Source organism: Scyliorhinus torazame, chromosome 12, assembly GCF_047496885.1.
Source record: "Scyliorhinus torazame isolate Kashiwa2021f chromosome 12, sScyTor2.1, whole genome shotgun sequence".
Lineage (NCBI taxonomy): Eukaryota > Metazoa > Chordata > Chondrichthyes > Carcharhiniformes > Scyliorhinidae > Scyliorhinus > Scyliorhinus torazame.
This window is the reverse complement of record NC_092718.1, coordinates 63,148,252-63,164,113: the sequence shown is the minus strand read 5'-3', so window position 1 is coordinate 63,164,113 and position 15,862 is coordinate 63,148,252. Positions and strand designations below refer to the sequence as shown.

General features: G+C 51.8%; 1 protein-coding gene across 4 annotated transcripts in view; it reads left to right on the top strand.

Annotated features, from left to right (window-relative positions):
• Window positions 1–15,862, top strand: part of fah (fumarylacetoacetate hydrolase (fumarylacetoacetase)) — a 94,523-nt gene that overhangs the window by 27,795 nt on the left and 50,866 nt on the right. For all 4 annotated transcript variants that reach the window (XR_011933616.1, XM_072468772.1, XM_072468774.1 and 1 more), the window contains 3 exons: window positions 4,384–4,433; window positions 8,754–8,844; window positions 13,795–13,892. Coding sequence is in view for 3 of the 4 variants with exons in the window: in XM_072468772.1 (XP_072324873.1) it covers window positions 4,384–4,433; window positions 8,754–8,844; window positions 13,795–13,892 (239 nt within the window). In the remaining variant the exon portion in view is untranslated. The remainder of the gene's footprint in view (window positions 1–4,383; window positions 4,434–8,753; window positions 8,845–13,794; window positions 13,893–15,862) is intronic.

The window sequence follows — 15,862 nt, the reverse complement described above, 5'->3', positions numbered from 1 at the left end:
AGCGGGTGGAACAGGGTGGTCAGGGAGGGGATGGTGTGATAGGGGAGGAGAATGTGATGGGGAGGGAAATTGGAGGGGAGGGAAATGATGGGAAGGGGTGAGGGGAATGGGGGGAGAATGGGAAATGGGAAGGGGGAGGGAAATTGTATGTGGGGGGCACAGCAGACCATCACAAAGCCGCAGGCCCTCTAAGATGATGTACTGCAGGGCACCGCCAGAACGGTCCAGTCACTGGAGCCACATCTTGAGTAGCCCGATGCACCGCTCAATGACTGTACGGGTGGAAACGTGGGCCTCATTATATCAGTTCTCCGCCTCGGTCTCAGGCTTCCGCACCATTGTCATCTGCCACGTCCTCAGTAGGTATCCCTTGTTCCCCATGAGCCAACCCATCATCCTGGGATGGTCCTCGAAGACACCGGGGATCTCTGAGTGCCCCTGGAGGGAGCTGTCATGCACGGTTCCAGGGTGATGGGCACACACGTACATGATTCTGAGGTGGTGGTCACACGCGATATAAACATTAAGGGAGTGGGACCCCTTCCTGTTAATGCAGGGCACTCCCTGATGCTTTGTGTGCATCGATCGCCCCCTGGATCTGGGGCATCCCAGCGATGGCAGCAAAACCTGCAGCCCGGGCATCTTGGTGGGCCTGGTCCAGCTTGAAAGTAAAATAGTCTGATGCCCGGGCATACAGAGCATCCGTCACCTGCCGGTTGAACCTGTGGGCTGATGACACAAGCGAGTTTGGCAAGATTGGATGGTATTTATTTTAATGCAAGGCGTCTGACGAACAAAGCAGATGAGTTGAGGGCACAAATTAAAACATGGGGGTATGATGTCATTGCTGTCACAGACATGGTTAAGAGGCACGTAGCACAGTGATTAGCACTGCTGTTTCCCAGCTCCAGGGTCTCAGGTTCGATTCCCGGCTTGGGTCACTGTCTGTGCGGAGTTTGCACGTTCTCCCCGTGTCTGCGTGGGTTTCTTCCAAGTGTTCTGGTTTCCTCCCACAGTCCAAAGATGTGCAGATTAGGTAGATTGGTCATGCTAAATTGCCCTTAGTGTCCAAAACGGTTGTGTGGGGTTGCGGGGATAGGGTGGAGGTGTGGGCTTAAGTAGGGTGCACTTTCCAGGGCTGGTGCAGACTCGATGGGCTGAAGGGCCTCCTTCTGCACTGCAAATTCTATGATGAGAGAGGGGCAGGATTGGCAGATCAATATTCCAGGATATGGGATCTTCAGGCGAGACAGAAAGGGAGGTTAAAAGAGGAGGGGGTGATGTGATTTTGATCAGGGAATTAATTGCAGCAGTAAGGAGGGACGACATCTCAGAAGGTTCTTCAAATGAAGCCTTATGGGTAAACAAAAAGAAGCAGTCACATTGCTGGGAATATTCTACAGGCCCCCTAACAGTCCGAGAGAAATAGAAGAGCAGATACGTAGGCACATTTAGAGAAGTGTAAACATAATAGAGTAGTGATAGTGGAGGATTTCAACTTCCCCAACATTAACTGGGGTAGTCATAGTGTGAAAGGTTTAGAGGGAGCAGAATTCTTAAAATTCACCATGAGAACTTTTGAAACCAGTACGTAGAAGGTCCTACAAGGGCGGGGGCAGTCCTGGATTTAATTGCAGCTAACAAAACCAGGTAAGTGGTTGAAGTATCAGTGGGGAGCATTTTACAGATAGTGATCATAACACCATTAGATTCAAGATTGTTATGGAAAAGGACAAGGATGGGCCTGATGTCCAAGTTCTAAACTGGGGGAAGGCCGATTTTAATAAGATCAGATATGTTTTAGCCAGGGGAGACTGGGAGCAGACACTTTTAGGTAAATCTGTGACAGAATAGTGGGACTCATTCAAGAAGGAAATGGAGAATGCAGGTCAACATGTTCCAATCAAGAAAAAGGGTGGGACCAACAAATCCAGTGAACCCTGGATTGTGCAATGAGAAAGGAAGCACTGGCTATCTAGCTGTGCGAGGCCCTTTGGGGATGAGCGACCAGAATATGTTAGAATTCTTCAGCGAGATGGAAAGTGACAAAATTCACTCTGAGGCTGGAGTCCTGAATCCAAATAAAGGAAACTATGATGATATTGAACCAGAGTTAGCTCTGATGGATTGGGGACTGTTGCTTAAAGGGATGACAGGGGATAGGCAAAGGCAAACATTCAAAGTGTGCATGGGTGAAGTGAAACAATTGTTCATTCCTATGTCGTGCAAAAGTGAAATGGGAAAAATTCAGGTAAGAGGCATACAAATTGGCCAGAGGAAAAAACCTGAGGATTGGGAGTAGTTTCGAATTCAGCAAAGGAGGTCAAAGGGTTTGATTAAGAAGGGGAGTCTGAGAATAAGCTCGTGGGGAACATAAAAGTTTCAATAGGTATGTGAAGAGAAAAAGATTGGCGGAGACAAATATCCCTTACAGGAAACAGAGGAATTTATAGTAGGGACCAAAAAAATGGCTGACCAACTAAACACATACTTTGTATCTGCCTTCACAAATGAGGACACAAATAACATGGCAGAAATGTTGGGGAACGCAGGGTTTAGTGAGAAGGAGGAACTGAAGGAAATCAATATTCGCAGGGAAATGGTGTTGGGGAGAATGTTGGGATTGAAGGCCAAAATATCCCCAGGGCCTGGTATTCTACATGCCAGAGTACTTAATGAAGTGGCCCTAGAAATAGTGGATGCATTGGTGGTCATCTTCCAAGATTCTGTAGACTCTGGAACAGTTCCTATAGATTGGGGGATAGCTAATGTAATCTCATTATTTAAAAAGGGAGGTAGAGAGAAAACAGGGAATTATTGACCAGTCAGCCTGATGTCAGTGGGGGAAATGTTAGAGTCCATTGTAAAGATTTTATAGCACAGCACTTGGAAAACAGTGGCAGGATCAGATAGAGTCAGCATGGATTTATAAAAGGGAAATCATGCTTGACAAATTACTGGAATTCTTCGAGGATGTAACTGGTAAAGTTGATGAAGAACAGCCAGTGGATGTGGTTTATTTGGACTTTCAGAAGGCTTTCGATAAGTTCCGACACAGGAGGTTAGTAAACAAAATTAGAACACCTGGGGCGGGATTCTCCCCTACCCGGCGGGGCGGGGGTTCCGGTGTAATGGAGTGGCGGGAACCACTCCGGCGTTGGGCCGCACCTTTAGGGGCCAAGTCTCCGCACCTTTAGGGGCCAAGCCCTCATCTTGAGGGGCTAGGCCCGCGCGTGAGTGGTTTGCGCTCCATCGGCTGGCGGGAAAGGCCTTTGGCGCCACGCCAGCCAGGGCCGAAGGGTCTTCGCTGGGCGACGCATGCGCAGGGGAGGGTGTCTCTTCTGCCTCTGCCATAGTGAAGACCATGGCGAAGGCGGAAGAAAAAGAGTGCCCCCACGGCACAGGCCCGCCCGCGGATCAGTGGGTCCCGATTGCGGGCCAGGCCACCGTGGGGCACCCCCCTGGGCCAGATCACCCAGGACCTCGGAGCGTGCCCGCGCCGCCTTGTCCCGCCGTTCAAAAGGTGGTTTAATCCACGCTGGCGGGACAGTCATTCCAGCAGCATGACTTTGGCCCATTGCGGGCCGGAGAATTGGCGGGGGTGGGCCCGCCGACTGGCGCGGCGCGATTCCCACCCCCGCCGACCGGCGCGGCGCAATTCCCACTCCCGCCGAATCTCTGGTGGCGGAGACTTCGGGACACGGCGGGGGCGGGATTCACGCCAGCCCCCGGCGTTTCTCCGACCCGGCGTGGAGTGGAGTCGGAGAATCCCGCCCCTGGGGTTGAAGGAAATATACTGGCATGGATTGAGTATTGGTTAACGGAGAGAAAACAAAGAGGAGGAATAAACGGATCATTCTCAGGTTGCCAGGCTATGACTACTGGAGCATTGCAAGCGTCGGTGCTTGTTCCCCAGCTAAGTGCCACATAAGAGATTAGTGTGTAAAATTAAAAAGCATGGGATTGAGGGTAGTATATTGAGATGGATAGAAAATTGTTTGGCAGACAGGAAACAAAGAGGAGGAAAGTGTCTTTTTCCAAGTGGCAGGTAGTGACTAGTGGGGTACCGCAGGGTTCAGTGCTGGGACCCCAACTATTCACAATGTATATTAATGATTTAGATGAGGGGACTAAATGTAATATCTCCAAATTTGCAAAATCTGAGAAGACAAGAGCTGTCAAGTGGATCCCAGGGAAGTATTTCTCGAGTCCTCCAGACTGAGAGAAGATGGCACCTCCAATCGTCATCATGTTATTTATACATGTCAGCTTTCACTTGAATGTAGGGCAGTATTTGTGAAACAAATGTACTGAGATTCTGACTCTGAGAGCAATGAAACTGGCCAAAATTGTACAATTCTATAAACTCTCTCTTTTTTGCAGAGCATTTGTGGCCCAGTCTTCAGCCAGCATGCATCTCCCTGCACATATTGGTATGTTGGATCTCTAACTACAATTCAATTGACAGTGAGGCAGCTCGTGAGGCTTGCAGAAGCCATCATTGACCTGATGGGCCAAATGGCCTATTTCTCTGTCCTAGATTCGATGTGATGCATCTACAAGATGAACTTACAAAATGCAGTTTAAAAAAATAGTTCATCAGGCCTGTCCCCTGCAGTTACCTGCCTGGATTTCCCTCCAACCGGTTCTGCTTTCTTCTGCAACTCAGCCAAAATGGAGATAACCATAAAAGATTGCGGAATTTTAATCACAAATTGCGCTCAGCTGCAACTTGAGCTTCTGATATCCGTTCCACTAGTTTCCAAAAACATCGGAAGAAGCTGGCCCGTCCACCAAACGGGTGTGCCCCTGAGTGAATTGTACTCGTTCTCAGGACTTCAAACAGTTTCCAAAAATGAAGCCATCTTTCGGGCACAGGAACCTGAGTAAGGTACATTTTAAAAAGGTTTCGAATGCAATTTTGGTTTTCGTTCACCAGGAAAACTGGAAATGCGTACATAGATTCGTAAAGTAATTTGACATCAGGTTCATTACAGGTGGTGCACTGATGCTATGCTTAAAAATGCTTATTTTTTTGTGTTGGACCCATTTTCACTTGAACTAATAAAGATTCCTCCAGTCACCACTATTAAGCCCTTATATTCAGACCCAGCTATAAAATTTGGCAATCGACTCTATGCCTCTCCCTGTCTGAGATTGAACGGGACTGTGCCACTGTTGACTTTGGGATGAGTGTTGGCCTACTGGCTGCTGTAAGCCTCCTGGTTTCATCCACCTCGCCCCTCCTCCACACATTTGTTTTCTGCTGTTTAACGATATCCGCCCCCCCCCCCCCCCCCCCGCCCCCGGCGAAATTCAGGGAATAAGCAATGTGTGAAAAAAACAGGAGTTCACTCTCCTGGTCGCTTAGTTACATTGTAATTCCCATGCATTTAGTGCCAACTTACTTCAGCAGCTAGAGACAAGTCTCAGCAATTGAGGAGGCTTCTTTTCTTAGCATCAAAGTGAGTTTTGATAAAGCAATCTTTCAATTAATCTAATCCGAGAAATGTTCAAATCCGTGGACTCAGCAATCCAGCCTTCTCATTGTGGAGCCTCAGTCAATAGACTAGAGACAGGCACAGCACAGTCCCTCTCCACAGTGCATTGACACATAGCACAATGTCGCTTGCTCCCCACAGGAACATATTGGCTCCTGCTGCCCTGTGCTAAGTATTTCTGAGGCTCACCAACCCCCATGCACCCCTGAAAATGAATACCATCCAACCACCATTCCTCAGTATTTAGCAGCACCATCGCTCCTCTCCTCCCCACCACTCAATCTCTGCTCCACCACTCCTCTCCAGCACCCTCCACTCTCCCCTCCCCTTCTCCCTGCCCCTCCTATTCACACCCACCCCTCCCCACCACCCACCCTTTCTCTCCCCTCCCTCTTCCCCAACCCTCCCTACTGCCCTCGCTCCCCATCCCTCCTCCATGGCCCCTCCCTTTCTCTCCCCTTCCCCAACCCTTCACTCCCTGCTTCACCCTCCCACTCTCCTCCCCTTTGCCCCCTCCCTCCCCTCCCCACCCCTCTTCCCTGCCACTCACTTTCCCTCCCTCTCCCCTCATCGCCACCACTTCTCTCCCCCCCCACTCCTCTCCTCCCCACCTCTCACTCGCCCTCCCTATCCCCTCATCTCCACCGCTTCTCTCCCCTCCCACTCCCCTCCTCCCCACCCCTTCCTCTCCACTCCTGATTCTCCCCGCTGCTCTCACTACTCCCTCTCCTCCTCCATGCCCCTTCCCTCCCTCTCCCATCTTTCTCTATATTCATTCATGGTATGTGGACCTCACTGGCTAGGCCAGGGTTTCTTACCTACATCATCCTGGTATTGAAGAAAATTCGAGCCATTCAGTCAATTCTGAGCAGGCAGATTCAGAACTTGACCATAAACCACGCTCTAGGTTAAAGTGTTAAATGTGACTAATGTCGTCACAGGCACAGTAAATGCTATACATTCATTTCTTACCTAGTTATTCAATTAATTTTTATTCACAGAACATAGAATCCCTACAGTACAGTCCATCGAGTCCGCACCAACCCTGTGCAAGAGCACTCTACTCAATCCCTCTTAACACTGTAACCCACCTAACTGCACATCCCTGGACACTAAGGGCAATTTTGTTTTATCTTGTCCGATTCATCTAACCTGCACATCTTTGGACTGTGGGAGGAAACCGGAGCAGCTGACGGAATCCCACGTGGACACGGGGAGAACACGCAGACTCCGCACCGACAGTCACCCAAGGCTGGAATTGAACCCAGGCCCCTGGCGCAGTGAGGCAGCAGTGCTAACCACTGTGCCATGCCCCCTCATTCATGAAATGTGGGATTCGTTGACCAAGCCAGTATTTGTTGCCCATCCTGAATTACCCTTGAGAAGTTGCTGGTGAGCTGCGTTTTTGAACCACTGCAGTCTCTGTGGCGTAGATACATGCACAGTGCTGATAGGGAGGGAGTTCCAGGATTGTGACCCAGCGATAGTGAAGAAATGGCCGATATAATTCCAAGTCAGGTAGGCGAGTGACTTGGAGGGGAACCTCCAGGTGGTGGTGTGCTGCTTTTCTTTCCTCATTCCCGCCCTTTCCGTCCCACCCTCCTTTCCCAATCCATCTCCCCTCAGTCATTGCTTCTCCTCTTTTCTCCTCTTCCCCTCCATCTTCCCCTCTCCTTCCTTCCTACCTCCCACTTTGCTCCATTCGCTTTTTTTTACTACCCCCTTACCCTTCCCTCTTCCATAACCGTGCTCCCCCTCCTCCACCCGATGATGGATGTGCCCCACTGCCCAATTGGGAGGGTAAATGTAGGGAATTAGTTCTTTACAACCCTCCTGCCCCCCCCCCCACCTACATTCCCACTTAGATGTGAGGTTTAGACAACCCACCCCACCCCCACACTCAGTACCCTTCGCATTGTGTCAACCCCATCACCTCAGATTGAGCTTCATTTTGATCTTTGCTCCCCACACCAGCAGCCCTGCCCTATTCCCCGCCCAGAGACCCTCGCCCACAGTGTGCACATCCTTGAGACGGACCAAGGCTCCACCTCTCATCCCACCCACACCCCCTGAAATCAACCTCCATGAGAAGAGGAAGTTCAGGGTTAAAAGACTATTCCGTTGCAATTAAACTTCTCACACACATGGGGCGCGATTCTCCGACCCCCCACTGGGTCGGAGAATCGCCGGGGGGCTGGCGTGAATCTCGCCCCTGCCGTGTCCCAAATTCTCCGCCACCAGAGATTTGGCAGGGGCGGGAATCGTGCCGGTCGGCGGGCCCACCCCCGGCGATTCGAAGTCCCGCCGCTGTCAACCCTCTTCCGCCGGCGTGGATTAAACCACCTTTTGAACAGCGGGACAAGGCGGCGGGAGCGGGCTCTGGGGTCCTAGGGGGGGCGCAGGGCAATCTGGCCCCGGGGGGTGCCCCCACGGTGGCCTGGCCCACGATCGGGGCCCACCGATCCGCGGGCGGGCCTGTGCCATGGGGGCACTCTTTTTCCTCCGCCTTCGCCATGGTCTTCACTATGGCGGAGGCGGAAGAGACCCCCTCCCCTGCGCATGTGCAAGGATGACGTCAGCAGCCGCTGACGCTCCCGCGCATGCGTTGCCCGGCGAAGTCCTTTCGCCGCCGGTTGGCATGGCGCCAAAGGCCTTTCCTGCCAGCCGGCGGAGCGGAAACCGCTCCGGCGCGGGCCTAGCCCCTCAAGGTGAGGGCTTGGCCCCTAAAGATGCGGAGACATCCGCACCTTTGGGGCGGCCCAACGCCGGAGTGGTTCCCGCCACTCCATTACACCGGAACCCCCAACCCCGCCGGGTATAGGAGAATCCCGCCCAAGGTGTTCCTTGTGCTTCCGTCAGGTGAACCTTAATAGCACTAAGTTTACAAGTAGTTCAAGTGTTTTCCTGTTGTTGGAACTTGCTGTATTGCCCAGGTTTTTGTCAGTGAAGCTTCCTCCTGCAGCGAGTGTGCCTTTGGAAGTTGCTTTGCTCATTTGTACAGTGAGGGGGCAACAGAGAGCAATGAGCAGGCTGTCTCTGCACAAGAATCTCGGTGATCCCAAAGTTGTGACAGGATTTGCTATGAAGTGTATTCTGGGCTAATCTGCTAACGTGGCAGCGTACAACTTGTGCTATCAGGGGAAATAAAGATTCATAGAGGCACCTTTTCTTATTATACGGTAACAGAGACTGGAAATGGTTCCAAATGTCGATAAAGTAAACGGTGCTGCATTTTATGTTTTTTACTTCCAGGGGATTACACGGATTTCTATTCGTCACGTCAGCATGCCACCAATGTTGGAATTATGTTTCGAGGAAAGGAGAATGCCCTCATGCCAAACTGGTCAGTGCTGACGCTATAATCCTGCCTAGAAATATTTCAGCTTTTTAAAAACTCATTTACAGGATGTGGGCATCGCTGGTGAGTCGAAACCTCCACCTGGCTTCAAATGGCTGCCCCTTCCTGGTTGGGTCGAGTGGTCACCCTCCCACAATTCTAGCTTGTGGCTGACGTGGGTTCAATCCTACTGGGTGATGCACGATCAATGACCACTAAAGCGAGGTTGTAGTCCAACTGAAGGCTTTGATAAGCTAGATGTTTCCCCCAGCAGCTCAGGTACAGAATGAAGGCTGCTGGGGTGGCACAGGCTCTTATACCCCGCCCAGCAGGCGGAGCTACCATACATCCTAAGCAATAGAAAGCATACAGTTTCCACCAATGGTGCTCCAGCCTATCAGGTACCGTAATACCTCTAATACCACATTCACAACCTGTTAAAAAAAAGGTCCGGCGGGGATGGTGGTCTGATACTACAAACATGGCAACGTGGTAGAATTAGTTATGGAGCTACCGTAATACCTCCGTACAGCGTTTTGTAACTATTTACAATTCTGATAGCTATTTACAATTTGTGATTTAAATTTATAGTTTACAGTTTAAAATGAAGCAATCAGTCGATCGGGGGCCCTGGTCGTCCTCTGTGATCGTCAGAGCTTCGGTGGTGACTCCGGTGGAGGCTCGGATGTCTGTGACTCCGGGAGCGTGGCTTCGATCTCCATGGCAGCTTCGGCACCCCTAGACGGTGCTGGTTGGGAAAACGGTTGACTTGGGGAGGGAGCGCTTGCGGGGGGCATCGTTGGGTGTGGGGGGCCTAGACAGGGCTGGCGGGAGGACCGATCCTCCTGTAAGGTGCCCTGGTGGAGGGGAGGGTGGGACTGGTGGCTGGGGTGTGCATGGGGCACTGGCGGGCGCCATGCCTCGTAGGGAGACCGTATCTTGTCGGCCGTCATGGTACGCCACGTAGGCGTACTGGGGGTTAGCATGGAGCAGATGGACCCTCTCGACCAACGGGTCCGACTTGTGCGCCCGCACGTGTTTTCAGAGCAGGATGGGTCCGGGTGCTGCCAGCCAGGTCGGGAGCAAGGTCCCAGAGGAGGACTTCCTGGGGAAGGCAAGGAGACGTTCGTGAGGTGTCTGGTTGGTTGTGGTACAAAGCAGTGACCGGATGGAGTGGAGGGCATCCGGGAGGACTTCCTGCCAGCGGGAGACTGGGAGGTTCCTGGACCGTAGGGCCAGTAGGATGGTCTTCCAGACCGTTCCGTTCTCCCTCTCTATCTGTCCGTTACCCTGGGGGTTGTAACTGGTCGTCCTGCTCAAGGCGATGCCCTTGCTGAGCAGGAATTGACGCAGTTCGTCGCTCATAAAGGAGGACCCCTATCACTGTGTATGTAAGCGGGGAACCCGAACAGTGCAAAGATGCTATGGAGGGCCTTGATGGCAGTGGTTGCGGTCATGTTGGGGCAGGGGATGGCGAATGGGAACCGGGAGTACTCATCAATCACGTTCAGGAAGTACGTTTTGCAGTCAGTGGAGGGGAGGGGGCCTTTGAAGTCCATGCTGAGGTGTTCAAAGGGACGGGAAGCCTTTATCAGGTGCGCTCTCTCTGGCCGGCAGGAGTACGGTTTGCACTCCGCGCAGATTTGGCAGTCCCTGGTGGCTGTCCTGACCTCCTCGATGGAATAGGGCAGGTTGCGGGTCTTGACAAAATGGAAAAAGCGAGTGACCCCCAGGTAGCAGAGGTCCTCGTGGAGGGCTCGGAGGCGGTCCACTTGTGCGGTGGCACATGTGCCGCAGGACAGGGCGTCAGGAGGCTCGTTTAGCTTCCCGGGACGATACAAGATCTCGTAGTTGTAGGTGGAGAGTTCGATCCTGCACCGCAAGATCTTGTCGTTTTTTATCTTGGCCCGCTGCGCATTATCGAACATGAAAGCAACCGACCGTTGGTCAGTGAGGAGATTGAATCTCCTGCCGGCCAGGTAATGCCTCCAATGTCGCACAGCTTCAGGAGCCTGGGCCTCCTTTTCGACTGAGGAGTGGCGGATTTCGGAAGCATGGAGGGTACGTGAGAAGAAGGCCACTGGTCTGCCCGCTTGGTTGAGGGTGGCCGCCAGAGCTACATCAGACGGATCGCTCTCGACCAGGAAGGGGAGGGACTCGTCGATGGCGTGCATCGTGGCCTTTGGCAATGTCTGCTTTGATGCGGCTGAAGGCCTGGCGGGCCTCTATCGACAGGGGAAAAGTTGTAGATTGGATCAGGGGACGTGCCTTGTCCGCATAGCTGGGGACCCACTGGGCGTAGTAACTGAAAAAACCTAGGCAGCGCTTCAGGGCCTTGGAGCAGTGAGGGAGGGGGAACTCCATAAGGGGGCGCATGCGTTCAGGGTCGGGGCCTATAACTCCATTTCGCACTACGTAGCCGAGGATGGCTAGGCGGCCGGTGCTAAACGCGCATTTATCCTTGTTGTATGTAAGGTTAAGGATTTTTGCGGTCTGGAGGAATTTTCGGAGGTTGGTGTCGAGCTCCTGCTGGTCGTGGCCGCAGATGGTGACATTATTGAGATACGGGAATGTTGCCCGTAAAACGTACCGGTCAACCATTCGGTCCATCTCGCGCTGGAAGACCGAGACCCCGTTGGTGACGCCGGAGGGAACCCTTAATAAGTGATTGAGCCGCCCATCTGCCTCGAAGGCAGTGTATTTGTGGTCACTAGTGCGGATGGGGAGCTGGTGGTAGGCGGACTTGAGATCCACCGTGGTGAAGACCTTATAATGCGCGATCCTGTTTACCAGGTCGGATATGCGGGGGAGAGGATACGCGTCCAGCTGCATAAACCTGTTGATGGTCTGACAGTAGTCGATGACCATCCTAAGCTTCTCCCCGGTCCTTACCACCACTACTTGAGCTCTCCAGGGGCTGTTACTGGCTTCAATGACCCCGTCCCTCAGTAGCCTTTGGACCTCTGACCTGATGAAGATCCTGTCCTGGGCACTGTACCGTCTGCTCCTGGTGGCGACGGGTTTGCAATCCGGGGTGAGGTTCGCAAACGGGGAAGGCGGGTTGACCTTAAGGGTCGCGAGGCCGCAAACAGTAAAGGGGGGTATAGGGCCGCCGAATTTGAAGGTTAGACTCTGGCGGTTACACTGGAAGTTTAAACCCAGGAGTGTAGCCACGCAGAGGTGGGAAAGGACGTAGAGGTGGAAATTTTTGAACTCCCTTCCCTGGACTGTGAGGTTTGCTACACAAAACCCCTTTATCTCCACTGAGTGTGACCCGGAAGCCAGTGAGATTTTTTGGTTAATGGGGTGGATGAGGAGAGAACAGCGCCTTACCGTGTCGGGGTGGATGAAGCTCTCCGTGCTCCCAGAATCGATTAGGCAGGACGTCTCGTGCCCGTTGAAGAATAATGTTGTTGTAGCAGTTGAGAGTGTTCGAGGCCGGGACTGATCCAGAGTCACCGACGCTAATCGCAGCAGTTGAGAGTTCTCTTCGGGCAGTGCATGGTCAGCCGAGCTGGGGTCCTGGGGGTTCATCCAAGATGGCGGCTCCCATTGGTCGCACATGGCTGGAGGTGCACAAAATGGCGGCGCCCATCCCTCCAACGTGGCGTCCGCGGAACAAGATTGCGGCACCCGGGGTCCGCACGTGGCCCTGGAATAAGAAGATGACGGCGACTGCTGGCCGCACAGGGACCATGGAAAGGTTTGTGGTTGCGGTCCGCATTCGCCGCCAGAGACCGCGGCAACCGCACGGGCCTGACATACCCCCACAAAATGGCCCTTTTTGCCGCATCCCTTGCAGGTGGATGCGCGGGCCGGGCAGCGCTGGCGGGGGTGCTTGACCTGCCCGCAAAAGTAGCAGCGGGGCCCCCCGGGGTTGCCAAGCTGCCTTGTAGCGCAGGCCTGTGGGGGGATGGGGGAAATCTCGGGGTCGGCCGCGGAGGGGTTCCACGCTACCCAGGGGGCTGCCGCACGGTCGGGAATGTAAGCGCGAGCGTTCCTGGAGGCCACGTCCAGGAGGCCTGCAAGGGCCCATGCCTCCTTGAGACCCAGAGTGTCTTTTTCTAACAGTTGCTGGCGGATTTGTGAGGAATAGCATACCTGCCACGAAAGCGTCCCGGAGCAAGAGTTCAGTGTGTTCGCTCGCCGAAACTTGCGGGCAGCTGCAGTTTCTCACCAACACCAGGAGTGCACGGTAGAATTCTTCCAGCGATTCCCCAGGGGTTTGTCGCCTTGTTGCAAGCAGGTGCCGGGCATAGACCTGGTTTACTGGGCGAATATAATGTTCTTTGAGCAGCTCTATTGCTGCATCAAAGTCTTCCGCTTCCTCGATTAGGGTGTAAATCTCCGCGCTCACCCTTGAGTGCAGGACTTGCAGTTTCTGCTCTCCCGTAGGTGTGTTTTCGGCCGTCCCAAAATACCCTTTAAAGCATGCCAGCCAGTGCTTGAAGATTGCCGCTGAGTTCGCCACGTGGCCCTAATTAATCTTATACCTGAGTTCGCCACCCAGGGCTGAGTGGCAGACACTCCGGCTTGATTCGGAGCTCCATCCTTTCTTCTTACAAAAACTAGGTTATTAAATTGATGCACGATCAATGACCACTAAAGCGAGGTTGTAGTCCAACTGAAGGCTTTAATAAGCTAGATGTTCCCCCCAGCAGCTCAGGTACAGAATGAAGGCTGCTGGGGCAGCACGGGCTCTAATACCCCGCCCAGCAGGGCAGAGCTACCATACATCCTAACCAATAGAAAGCATACAGTTTCAACCAATGGTGCTCCAGCCTATCAGGTACCGTAATACCTCTAATACCACACTGGGGAAATGCCCATGTCCGCGGTCAGTTCAGATGAATAGAGCACGGTCCAGCTCCTCTTGGTGTGTGTGACTGCAAAGTAAAGTTAGGCGATGCAGAGATAGCCCGGAGTTTAAACCATTTCTCTGTGTGCCACTCCCAGGTTGCACTTACCCGTTGCTTACAATGGCCGCGCGTCATCTGTCATCGTGTCAGGGACCCCCGTCAGAAGACCCATGGGACAGACCAGACCAGATGAGAGTAAGTATGAGGCTGCGGGGTTGCAATTTTGACTTCAGCGCTGAGCAACAAAAAATATTTTTGCACCCTGCAGGTTAGTCCAGAGAAATTGGGCGGGATTTTTGGCTGCGCCCACCCGGCGACCGTAAATTCCCAACCGAGGTTAACGGACCTGTTACATGTTCCCCGTCCTGCCCGTGGCGATCTTGCGCTGGGCACAGCTGAAAAATCCAGTCCATTGTTTATCTCGAAAACCTCTTAAAATCTACCGTGACATTTTGATTCCTCAATAATTCCTTAAAGTATTGACTCGCACAAGCTCAGCTTGAAATCTTGTATCTCTTGATGTCACAGTTCAGAGATCCGGGTGATATTGTCGTATTGATTTGGTGTTTGGAATGCCCTTCAGCAGCTAATGAGGTTATAGGATAGAGGCCTTACACCGCTTATAGAAATTTATTTTAATGATCCTGAACAGTTGATGAGGGAGGTTTTTACAAGGAGCAACAAAAGGAGTCCAAATCGACTGTAGGGAAAAACAAAACTTACTTTTATTTAACATGTCACCTGTTATATACAGCTCCAGTCGATCTCTACAGGACTCTATTTATACAAAAGTGCATGAGTTGTGTTAAAGGTACCCTGCCCCCTTATCGGGGGAGCTCGTATTCTGCAAGCTCCACGAGGTATGGATTATCCCTACCCCGTGAGACACGTGCGGGTTATAACAGGGGTAACATTCTTCAGCAGGGACCGTGTGTTAAATGGTGAAATCTTTCCTTTACTGCATAATAATAACAATCTTTATTATTGTCACAAGTTGGCTAACATCAACACTGCAATGAAGTTACTGTGAAAATCCCCTAGTTTAGAAAAAATAAATTTAGAGTACTGTTATGGACCAGGGTTTAGAGAACCCCAAAGTGTATCATGGAGTTCACCTCACCCACAACTTTTAATAGATTGTGGTATGGGGAGCACACGGCCCACTCTACAGGTGTGGTACAACAGAAATGGAAAAGTAATTTTTAAAGCAAAACAATGTTTATTCTATGAACTCAAGTTAACCTTTTTAAAACATACAGTGAACATCTTAGCAACCATCAATTCAAATACAACCCCCAAAGAATACAACACTAAGTAATCCTTAATAACTTCCCAAACAACATCCAGAAGACAAACACCTTTTAACAGAAGCACATTAGGTTTACATTCACTACGGAGAACATTTATAATTCTGAATTCACCAAATGATCAAGAGATAGTCTTTTCATGGCAGAAAGATCAACAGCACACCTGCTTTGGCTGGCTTCAGCTCCAACACGGAAAACACACCCTGCAGCAATCAGCCTAAAACAAAAGTAAAAAAGCTGACAAGACAGCCAAGCTCCACCCAAGCTCTGACATCACCACCCATTTCTTAAAGGTACATTTCTTAAACACCATTTCTTAAAGGTACTCTCACATGACAGTAACCAATTATTTATTTTACAATTAAGGGGCAATTTTTGCGTGGCCAATCTACCTAATCTGCATATCTTTGGGTTGTGGGGATGAAACCCACACAGACACTGGGAGAATGTGCAAACTCCACACAGACAGTGACCCAGGACTGGGATTGAACGTGCGTCCTCAGCGCCGTAGGCAGCAGTGCTAACCACTGCGCCACCATGTGTCACCCATCCCGAAAATCCCCTAGTTATAGCACTACGGCGCCTGTCCGGATACACTGAGGGAGAATTCAGAATGTCCAATTCACCCAACTTGCACGTAATTAGGGAGTTGTAGGAGGAAACCGGAGCACCCGGAGGAAACTCACGCAGACACAGGGTGAATGTGCAGACTCCATCCGCACAGACAGTGACCCAAGCCGGGAATTGAACCTGGGTCCCTGGCACTGTGAAGCAATAGTGCTAACCACTGTGCTACCGTGCCACCCATTTGGAGCATATAATAATAATAATCGCCTATTGACACAAGTAGGCTTCAAT